The sequence below is a fragment of the Glycine soja genome, chromosome 13 (genome assembly GCF_004193775.1).
Source record: "Glycine soja cultivar W05 chromosome 13, ASM419377v2, whole genome shotgun sequence".
Classification (NCBI taxonomy): domain Eukaryota; kingdom Viridiplantae; phylum Streptophyta; class Magnoliopsida; order Fabales; family Fabaceae; genus Glycine; species Glycine soja.
The window spans coordinates 26,515,010-26,526,803 of NC_041014.1; the positions used below are offsets into that span (position 1 = coordinate 26,515,010).

The 11,794-nt window shown below is 36.5% G+C and overlaps 1 protein-coding gene across 1 annotated transcript; it reads left to right on the top strand.

The window, feature by feature from the left end:
- Positions 1–339: 339 nt before the first annotated feature.
- Positions 340–9,923, top strand: LOC114382057 (serine/threonine-protein kinase CTR1-like). The gene is made up of 16 exons (XM_028341290.1): positions 340–1,137; positions 2,413–2,714; positions 2,801–2,945; positions 3,080–3,183; positions 3,391–3,599; positions 4,838–5,227; positions 5,676–5,716; positions 6,363–6,431; positions 6,528–6,628; positions 6,746–6,830; positions 6,945–7,043; positions 7,764–7,832; positions 7,935–8,066; positions 8,729–8,823; positions 8,903–9,106; positions 9,680–9,923. Exons 1-15 carry the CDS (start codon positions 577–579, stop codon positions 9,009–9,011), a joined length of 2,511 nt encoding a protein of 836 aa, XP_028197091.1. The 5' UTR covers positions 340–576; the 3' UTR covers positions 9,012–9,106; positions 9,680–9,923.
- The last annotated feature ends 1,871 nt before the right edge of the window (positions 9,924–11,794 follow it).

Genomic DNA, 11,794 nt, shown 5'->3' on the forward strand with positions numbered 1-11,794 from the left:
TAATGTAAAATTTAACTTTGAATATTAAAAAAATCAGCTGAATAAAAAAATGTAAAACTTAACTATAAAACAAATTTAAAAATCATATCAATAATTATCTTTAGCTAATTAATAATTTAAAGTTACACTAATAATAATATATACAGAAAACCAAGTTTTGTTTCAATAAAATTTCCCATAACACTTACAAAAAATACAAGAAAAATTAAAACAGTTTATCGAAACAAAAAAGAAAATAGAACTTCAGTATCTATTTATTAATTTTGTAAGAGAATATTTAAGTGATAGTAAGTGATTACTATTTTGAAAGATTAAGCTAAAAAATAAGTTTAGGGAAAATTAATTAAGTCCGCGCCACCGATTAAAAAAAAAAGAAGGCTGGCCTCGTTGATTTCTCTCTCTCCGACAACCCAATTCCAGAGAGAGAGAGGATTCATTCAACCATTCCCCCTGATACTCAGTCACACCTGGTTGTAGTTCTAGTGAGAGAAAGTGAAATAGAAAGAGGAGAGAAGAAGAAGAAATACCAAAACAGAAAACCAATGGCGAGTTTTAGGGTTTTTTGAACACACTGCGATGATGGAAATGCCTGCCAGAAGATCCAACTACTCGCTCCTCAGCCAAATTCCCGACGACCAGTTCTCCGCCTCCGCCGCCCCCTCCTCCTCCGGCGACGGCAAGTCCGCCCGCGCCGGTAAGTCCGACCGCGCCGCCTTCGACTGGGACCTCGTCGCCGATCACCGGGCCGCCAACCGGATCGGAAACCTCTACTCCTCGATCGGCCTGCAGCGCCAGTCCAGCGGGAGCAGCTACGGCGAGAGCTCGCTCTCCGGCGGCGGCGACTTTTATGCTCCGACGCTCTCCACGGCGGCGGTCAGCGACGTCGACGCCTTCGGATACCTCCACGACGAGCGGAGCAAGTTCTCGGAGGTGGCGCCGGCGAGGATCGCCGGCTCCTCCTCCGGGAAGAGCTGGGCGCAGCAGACGGAGGAGAGCTACCAGCTGCAGCTTGCGCTCGCACTGCGCCTCTCGTTGCACGCCACGTGCGCTGATGATCCCAATTTCCTCGATCCGGTGCCGGACGACGCCGCGCCGCGGCTCTCGTCGTCGGCCGAGGCGGTTTCGCATAGGTTTTGGGTACGTTGATCGCTGTACCTCTTTGTTTGCGCGGCTTGGATTGGATTGAATTCAATTGGATTGTGATTGCGAATTCCGGTGATGGATTTCGCTATTAGGTGTTTTTGAATCGTGTGTTGATGAATTGCCCGTGAAAAATAATTTGGAAGCGTGAGTTGACATGGGTGTAGTTTGACTCCGGTAAGTTTCATTAAGTGCAATGTAATGTAGCATGAGATGAAGCTGCAGTGGTTCTATGATTGTAATAGGTTTTTGTAGTCTGCGTCAAAGGGAGGATCAATCAAATTGTGCCTGACGATCGCAAACTTTTAGAAGTTCATTCACACTGGTTGGTTGGTCCTTTTCGGTGAGTAATTGGAGGAGATGTAGTTTCAATTGAATGGAAGGGAATTGCATTAGTACAAAACTGTTAGGAGTTAGATGGAAGGGGATGGAAAATTAGTTACTGATAGTTAGAGTAAATTAGTCAGTTATAACAATTAGTTAGATATAAATAGGGGTAATTAAGATCAAGGACTCAAAGGAGGATTCTATCTTGTATCATCCGTAGGTTGAGCTTATGCTCTTTGTAAAAAAAGAAATCCTTCGTGAAGGGGAAATCCCTTGGAGGAGGGATCTCTCTCCTATTTTCTGTTTTTTTTTCCTTCCATTTAGTTCCTAGCAAAAATCCTCTTAAGAAGTTGTGTTTTGTTTATCTGAAAGGACAGAGTTGGATTTTGAATTACGCTGTTGAAGTCTAATGGATATCATGCTCCTTTTTTCTTTTCTCTTCTACCCCCCTCCCCCGTGACATCTGCTCCTTGGGAAAACTGTTTTCTGTTTGCTGTGAATTCTGGGCAGTATGGGTAGGCTATTCTCTTACTGTGTGCTTACCATATTTCTGATGCTTATCTTGAGTTATTTTCTCGTTGTTGTGCTGCATAAAAAATCAATATTGGAAAATGTAATTCTTTTAAGGACCTTCAAAATGTTAATTTTTATATTTTGGTGTCATTGCGGGGGTGCAGAGTGTACTTGGTCATACTAGAGGAAATTGCCACCAAGAAATATAGTCATAATTTCTGAACAGATGAAGTTGAAACCTGATTCTTGAGTTGTTGCATGAATTATGTTTAAGAGGAAAAAATATCCCTTCACTCTTTATTGTACTACATTTTCTTTTTTAAAAATTATCTCTAGTTTTCCCAGGAAAGTTGAGGGAGGAAACTAGAAGTTGTTTCATTTTGGTAAGATATGCAATTGTTGATTTTGTGTCTTGTTAATAACGTGCACCAGGTGAATGGCTGCCTATCATACTCTGACAAAATTCCAGATGGCTTTTACCTGATTCATGGGATGAATTCCTTTGTCTGGACCTTGTGCACTGATCTGCATGAAAATGGCCGAATTCCATCAGTTGATATGCTGAAGTCTGTGAATCCCTGCGTCGTTTCTTCACTTGAAGTAGTTATGGTGGATCGATGCAGTGACCCCAGCTTAAGAGATCTGCAAAATAATGTTCATAACATTTCTTGTACTAGCATAACAACAACAGATGTTGTAGATAAACTTTCCAAGCTGGTTTGCAACCGTATGGGGTGAGCCTCCTTGGCATTCATGGCTTGACCTATTTAACTTTTTGTCTGGTCATATCTGTCTAACTGTGTTTTATTGCCATAACAAGTGGTTCAGCTTCTGTTGGGGAAGATCACTTTTTTTCCATCTGGAGGGATTGCAGTAATGATCTGAAAGATTGCTTAGGATCTGTTGTTATTCCCATAGGTAGTCTATCTGTTGGCCTCTGCCGGCATCGTGCTATATTATTCAAAGTAAGGCTCTACTTTTCTTTGGCCTTTTAAGGCTATGATTATGCATGTTGACTTGTTTTTGTTTGCTGGCTTAGTACATGCAATTGTATATAAGTTGTTTTTTAAATGACTTGCTTTATATTCAATATTTTCAGGTACTAGCTGACGCCATTGATTTACCATGTCGAATTGCTAAGGGCTGTAAATATTGCAAAAGGGATGATGCTACATCTTGTCTTGTTCGATTTGGGCTTGAGAGGTATGTGCTTTATTGCCAAGCACATATACTTTTCTGTTAATAAGTAGACTGCAATGTAAAAATTAGTTTCCATGAGTTCTGATGACCATGAAAAAGGACTTTATATAATTGGTTAACATGTTAACATTCTGTTTATTGACATTTTAAATATATCTTTATTAATGGTAATATTCCTGACACCTCTCATCTTACATAATCTAAATACAGGGAGTATCTTGTTGATTTAATTGGAAAGCCAGGAAACTTATCTGAGCCTGATTCCTTGCTCAATGGTCCATCTTCCATCTCATTTTCTTCACCCTTGCGCTTTCCACGACTTAAACCGGCTGAACCTACCATTGATTTCAGGTCATTGGCCAAACAGTATTTCTCGGATTGTGTGTCTCTTGAGCTTGTCTTCGACAACAACTCTGCAGGTGATATTCATATTTCCTGTTAATTTATGATACTCTACATCTGGGAGTGTGAAAGATCTACTAATGGCCTTCTGTTGCATTTATTAAGTATTTAGGATCCAGGTGTCCCTGATCTTTCCCTTTTTAATTTCCATATTTTTAATGAAAGATGAAATCAATTTCTTTAAGCTAGTTACTCTCTGATTGGGTTGAGGGCCCAGACCAGGACTAGGGCCAGAGGCAGGTATTGGACTTGGATCCAAAGAGGCCCAAGATTTGGAGGGTTTATGTTAGGAAAAAGAAAGTGGGTCCCTACACTTGGTTATCTGGGTAGGAAGAGTTAGTTGCGTACTGGCTGAGAGCCATAGATCCCGGATAGGGGGAAGGTTACTGGGAGGAGAGTGTAGGGAGTGAGGAGTTATTTTTTGCAATTGCTTTTAGGGTGAATTGTAGGCAGAGAAGATTGCTTTTTCTGAGAAGCAGCATTCGTGCACTGGAGTATTTTTTTTTTTTTTTTTGCAGGTGATATAGTTCATTAAGCTGGTTTCAGATAATAAAGCTATCAGTTTCTGGTGTTTAATCTGTGGTTCCTAACACACTTTATAATTAATTTGCTTGTCTACCAAATGTTAACGTGTTATAGCTTTCTTATTTGAATTGAACTCTTTCCATTTGTTGATTTGATCAGTTTATAAGCACTAAGATTAGATGGCAGGTGTCTGTATTTTTGTCCCTTTCATATGCTCACTGCAATTAGCTGACAAATAATTTTTCTAAACTTGGAAATTGCAAGAATATGGTTGCCTACTAAAAAAGAAGTTCATGATTCTTCACTGTGATGTTTGTGCTATATGGTGTTCCATGTAAGTTGGGTTCTGTATTGTAGAATTGGGAGAACAGTTCAAGTTACTCAGTCAAGTTTATCAAATATCATTATCAAATTCTTGATTTATTGTGATGAACAGGGGTTAACATCATTTAGTCTGTCTACAGAATGAAATTTGAGTGACTATATTTAATTTGATTTGTAGTAAATTTGCAAGTAAATCAACATCTGGAATAGTTTCAAAAAGCACGCTTTGAATAAATGTTCTTGTTGCTTGTTCGACATTAGTTTTAGTTTTGCTTGTCATCCTGTAATCTGGTTTGCAATTATGTATGATAGTTATTTAAACTTTAACTTGGTGCCAGTTTAGGATACGCTAAATTTTATATCACATGAGTCGTTGCTAATGGAGATTCTGGATTCTCCATTTCAGAACAGTTTGATGGGAAGTGCAAAGACAGCAGTAACCCTAGGCCAATTTCGTCTGATAGCAATAGAAGTTCTCACCTTCCTCTGCATCCTCAAGATTCTCATCCAAGCTCACGTGAACAAGGTTCTGAAACATATCAATCATGTAACGCTCCTCAGAACATTGTAGACTCAACTCTGGGAAAGTATCCACCACCAATAAAGCATAAGCGTCCTGCTGGTATACCAACCCCATTAGCACTTACAAATACTAATGATGACATGATTGAGGGCAAGAGGTTTGTTGAAGGAAGTCAACTGATTCCTAGCAAACATGCTCGAGAGCTTAACTTTGACATGGAGGATTTGGACATACCATGGAGTGATCTTGTCCTAAGAGAGAAAATAGGGTCAGGTATATCTTCTCCTTTATAACTTGCAATTGTTTTTTGGGGGGGACAAAAAGAGACATACTATTGTAGAGAGAAAAGACAATATGAAAGGAAATTAGATATTGTCCTTAGTAATGATAGTACAAAAGAAGAAACAGAAAAAGTAAGCCTGCTCATTAATGCAACAAAGCTCCCCAATCCATATGCATATTTGACCAGGGGCTTTCATTGAAGAAGTCATGATTCATAAAACCATTCAAAATATTACATCCAATCACTTATACCACACCACCATAAAAAATTTCCTTGCTTCTGCCAAACCTTCTAAAGTTAATAATCATCAAGATCTGATCCTAACTTAAATGAGCACAGTAATTAATTTTTAGTAACATAACTTGCTTCTTCTAGTGGCATGATCTGTGTAATTAGTATCAGTAGTCATTAAATTGAAAGTGACCTGTGGTATTTCAGGTTCTTTTGGAACTGTACATCGTGCTGAGTGGAATGGCTCGGTAAGCCAATCTCTCTTAAATTGATGCTGTATAAATGTTACTCCTAACATAGTATTATTATCCTAATAGGCCCAGCTCAATGCACATCTAGTAGTACAAGCCCGGCCATTGTTACACTGGCTTTTGCAGTAGAAGACCAACCATCAGTAACAATGTATTTTATGTTTTCTAATTAAGTTGCACTTCAAAAGACCAGAAGTTTATTTGAAAAAATTCATCCGCCAAGGGAATTAGATGTTTTGCTCATGGAACTTTCCATCAAACATTTATTTTTTTCTGCAAATTAATAGAGCCTTAAATAATGTTGCTAAAGTGGCATATTTTTTAGGCTTATGTTCTTTTGTTTTCAAGTCTTTTAAGCTTAATTTCTGTCATCATTTGGAATGTGTATATGTTGGGGTTTTGGGGGTTATATATCCTCCTAGAGGACTGAACTTTCCAGGATCATTAAAGTTTGTAACAAAAAGTGTTTCAAATATATATATATATATATATATATATATATATATATATATATATATATATATATATTTACGTACACACACACATAATTATAAATATATAATTTTCTTTTGCTTCCCTCTTCCTCTCAACCCTGTTTTTTTTTTTGCTGTTCTTACATCCTTCAAAACACATCATATTGCAGGATGTTGCTGTGAAAATTTTGATGGAACAGGATTTTCATGCTGAGCGCTTCAAGGAATTCCTAAGGGAGGTATGCTTGAAAGTTGAAAGTCCTAACCCTGCTTTATTTGCTTTTTAGATATTTTCTTGCTGTTTATTTGATCTGTGTTTTCCCTTCTCTTGGTAGGTTGCAATAATGAAACGTTTACGGCATCCAAACATTGTTTTGTTTATGGGGGCAGTCACTCAGCCTCCTAACTTATCAATTGTCACGGAATATTTATCTAGGTTGTACTCCTCTACCTGTTCCTCATCCCTTTCCCTAAAAGAGGGAAGTTTTTCAAGGCTATAGGATTATAGGATATTTTGACCTTGACATTCTAAGAGTTCTTGACCTAAGTGCAGGGGTAGCTTATATAGGCTTTTGCATAGATCTGGCGCCAAAGAAGTATTGGATGAGAGGCGTAGGCTTGGTATGGCTTATGACGTGGTATGTATTTAAAAAATAAACTATACTGTTTCTTCTTTTTTAGTATTTTTTGAATTATAATGTCATAATCTTTGTATTTTTTTAATTAACCATGTGTTATTTTATCATTTGCAGGCAAAGGGGATGAATTATCTTCATAAACGTAATCCCCCCATTGTTCATAGAGATCTGAAATCTCCAAACCTTCTTGTTGACAAGAAATATACAGTGAAGGTAAGAATGAAGTTTTCTCTAGTATAAAAATTACAAATAGTCTTTAAGGGTTTCATATAAATTATTTGTCACCCATGGCAATAGGATTCCACTTTCTTGCTGATAGTCTCGCACCGATACAAGCCAAGAATTAGTCACAATGTTCACATCTTTTTTGTTTGAGCATAACTTGAATGTAGTAAGATTTTATATTTGCTCATGTGGTCAGGACTAGGTTTCATCTGGGGAGGGAGCTACCTTCTTCCCCCACTTGTCTCAGGGAATTTGTACTTCATCCCAAAAGGAAAATGACACTTCTGGCTTCCGCATAGCATATGACAGCCCTTTCTGTATTGTCTAGAGAGATGGAGCTATATTATGAATAAACTATTGATTTGATTGGCTTTTCTTTAAATAGTAATTGACACTTTTTTCCTGGTACATTCTAGTAATAATTTGATATTTTGATTTGATCTCGGATCTTTATGAACTGGAGGAAGATTGTGTTTATTGCAAAATTTTCTTTTTATTGATAAAAGTTTCAGCCTTCTGTTAATTAGTTGTGCTTGTTTTGATTCAAATTTGGAATGTTGTTGAAATTTGAAAAGCCATATGAAAACATGTGTACTGTATTGGTCAATTTTTTTGTGGATGTTTTTTCGTTGGGGAGGGTTGATCTGTTCTGTTGGACATTAAGGGAGATTTTCCTCCCCTCTAAATAATAATGCCTTCTTTTTGTAGGTTTGTGATTTTGGGCTTTCACGTCTGAAGGCCAATACGTTTCTCTCATCCAAGTCAGCTGCTGGGACTGTAAGTTCACATTGACTGCAGATATTTCTGTTTTGTACGTCTTATGTTTCAGAAGTAAGTTTTATAACTATATTTTTAATTTTTCTCCTTTTCCTCCCTTAGCCTGAGTGGATGGCTCCAGAGGTTCTTTGTGATGAGCCATCGAATGAGAAGTCCGATGTTTACAGCTTTGGTGTAATCTTATGGGAGCTTGCAACATTGCAACAGCCATGGGTTAATTTAAATCCAGCACAGGTTTGTTGTATAGCTGTGATACATGATATTGTAGTATGTTTATGCTTAATAGTTCTATTATTATTATTATTATTATTATTATTATTATTATTGTTATTGTTGTTGCTGTTATTATTATATTGTTTTGGCATTTATGAAACTTGTGATGTGAAATGAATGTCTATAAGAATATATGAAATTGAAATAGCGTGTGGCTGGAAATAGAAATCTGAGAATGATTGCAAGAAGTGGATATTGGTTGAAGCATGTATTGGACAAGCCAATATTGATGGGTGTATGGTTGAAGTGTTAAGGTTGTGTCTGAAGTATTTTTTTTACTTTTGAGTGTTATCCTGTTTCACGGTGGTCAATCTTTGTTATATCATGCTTGCTTTGGTTGCATTTGCATGCACATAGGTAAATCTTTGGCCCAAGTTTATTCTAAATGAAAGAGGACTGGGCCTAATGGGCTGCAGGTGTATGAAAGAAGGAATAATGGGCAGAATCTGTTATAGAGAAAGTTGTCAATATGTTGCTTTTTCTGTTTTTCAGTGTAATCACTAATTAGTAGGGTTAAGCTCTGTTGTAAGGAGCTAGATCCACCTTTTCTCTTCACATATATAGTTTTCTACTACATATTCATTTATTTTGCTTCAATGTCACAAATGCATATGGGCGTGTAGGTTGTGGCAGCTGTTGGCTTTAAGAGAAAAAGGCTTGAGATCCCACATGATGTGAATCCCCAAGTAGCTGCGCTAATTGAGGCTTGCTGGGCCTAGTGAGTTCAGATGCATCTACCTTTATGTATTCCACTTCAATATTTTGTCATAAAATTTATTGATATTGGTTTACTGCAGTGAGCCTTGGAAACGTCCTTCTTTTGCGAGTATTATGGATTCTTTGAGGCCATTGCTCAAACCCCCTACACCTCAACCTGGTCGTCCAAGCATGCCATTACTGACCTGAATGGTTTGAACGCCAAGTTGCTTTTCGTGCACATATGACAGGATTCTATTGGTCTTTGATGTCTAACAAGATTTCACTGCTTTAGTTGTCCCTAGGTACGTGCCAAATTCCATAATGGTGTTCTTGCCAGCACTAAATCTAGCTTGGACCTAGTATTTCTCAATTTTTGGTTGTGCCGTGGGTAAGGGGAATGGTCATCGATTTTCTAGTGGAAATATGACCTCATTATAGTTGGATTGGAGCGTACACAATATTTTGTTATAATTATTTAATTTATAAATCATGCTGAAGTGCTTTTACAACTCAATAAGGGCCTCTTTGGGTTTTTTTAGAAGCACTTCTTTAGAAGAAAATGAAAAGAGAAAAATGAGATGAATTTCTTCATAACCTAAAATGAACTATTCATTAGCTAACTAACTATTAGTTAATTTGTAAAAGTTTTGTCATTTAATTTTTCTAAAAGATGAGAAGGACATTCACAAATTAGTTAATGGAGAACTAATTTTAGCTTATGAAAAACTTATTTCATTCGTTCTTCTTATTTTCTTTTCTTAAAATTGTTTCTTGAGAAGCTTATCCAAAAATAGTTTTATTTTTATTTTGTCCCTATTGATCATGTGTCTAACCTCGTGGTCAAACTAATGCTGTTCATGTCTTTTTGGTTGCAGGGTCAATTGTATATTTCTTTAATTCAGGTTTAAGAATATTGATTTTCAACGCAGAGCAAGGATACTCCACACTCCCTCTTTGTTGTTCCAAACAAAATTGTTTGATTAGGTGATCTTGTAATTTTACCGAGAAATGTTTTACTTTTTCTTCTTTCATAATTTTGTATGTAAAAAAATATTCCGATTGTAATTACATTCAGTTAATGATAAGCAGCTTTGCCAGCGCCAGCTGTGTACACCCACATTTTTCTGCATGCTTGGATCCGTTGACTCCGTTAAAATACACTCTGTACTTGAGTTGAATTAATTCCATGGTGAGAATACTTTTAAACCAAATAAATGGTCCCTCCATCTGACATGTACGCTATTTCAGTATTTTGGTATTTTGTCTTTCTGCTCCTCGTAAAGGAATGAGCACCAGTTATCTTGCGCAACATACGATTCATTATACTCACTCCACTTTTTGCATGGTTTTTTATAATTCATGGTCGTCATTTTAGAAGTTTGGAAAAGAAAAACAATCCATTAACCAAATGATAAAAGGACATATCTAAAATGTAGACTTTGTTTTACACTAAATTGAAGCATAAAAGAAATGCATGTTAATGTACAGCTAGTGCTTAAATAATTTATCATTTGGGCATAAGAGATGATCGAAAACTCAAACCACAAAACAAAAATAACTTGAACAGAAGGAATATATCCATTGAACAGGTAGAAGCTCAAGGGGATCAGGAAAAGAATGGTTAGGGGGCATAGAGCCTCATAAGTTCTCGTTTTCAAGCCAGACTCTGATAACGTAAGAATGGTAGGGTACATTCGGCCTAGAATTCAATTCTTCCTCAATATCTTGTTTGTTTTTTAATCTGCATCCCTTGCGTTAGATTTTAACAAGCTCGGAATTCACGTAAACCTTATATATTAACAGAAATATAAATATTGTCGCAGCTAATTTGCATTTTATAATCAAAATTAAGCTTACATCAAAGAGAAAGGGCAATTTTTTTTCCTTCAGAAGAAAGAATCGGAACTCTCCATTTTCAACGAGATCGAATAGGGATAGCTTCTAAATTTTGCTCTGCCAAACCAAAAGATGAATCTGCTCCGTTTGACAATTTCTTTTAACGTAAATAGTCACTTTGGTTCATGTAGCTTGCATTTAGTGATAATTTCATTCATATACCATGAAAATGATTAATTTAGTACACAAAAGTGTAAATGTACCGACAATTTAGTTCAACTATCAAGTTATTTATGTTTTCGTTAATGTTTTTTTTACAATGTGACACTTGAAGGATAACGTGACAAATTCACATGACGAAAGTGAACTCCACGTTGCTGACAAGGCAAATCAACATGTGCATGTGATGTGCCATGTTAGCCAAGAGTGTCTTGGAATAAAATGTCAATGATACTTTTTTTACGGTTGAATTTTAAATTTGTGAAGCTAACAACTATTCTACTCAAGAGTTGATTCTTCTTGATTCCATAGTAATAGGTTGTTATGCAACAACAAATTGATGCTTGATATTTGTAACTAAATGACAAAATAGTCCACAACTTTTATAAAAGTGGACACTCACCATAAACATTGATTACATAATCTAGATTGGTTTCATCCTCATCATAAAAGATTCTTCATTGTCATCGTATAGTCCATCATTATCCTCTCCCATCTTCATTTTTTCGCACATCATCTTGATTATCATCTCCAACGTCACCAAAAAAATCAGTCATTACTTTAGTTGCTACATCTTTTTTTACATTAAGACCACCATAATCAAGTTGAATGTCATACAAAGGATGAACAACCTCTCCAAATTTGTGAGCCACTACATCTCCTTCCACACTATCCACGCCACCATCATTGTCTCTATAATGAGCAACAATGTTTTTTGTTATATTATCAATTTCATTTAGCATATCATCTCCAATGTAGTCATTTACACCCACATCCTCACCATGAAACACTTGTTTGTTTGTGTTGTTAATTAATGACTCACTAACAACATTAGACACACCTTCTATTAATATCTTCGGTGTCAGGAAATAAATATTCATACACAACATTATCATTCACACATCTGGTACAACAAAGTAACAAAATAACCTTAT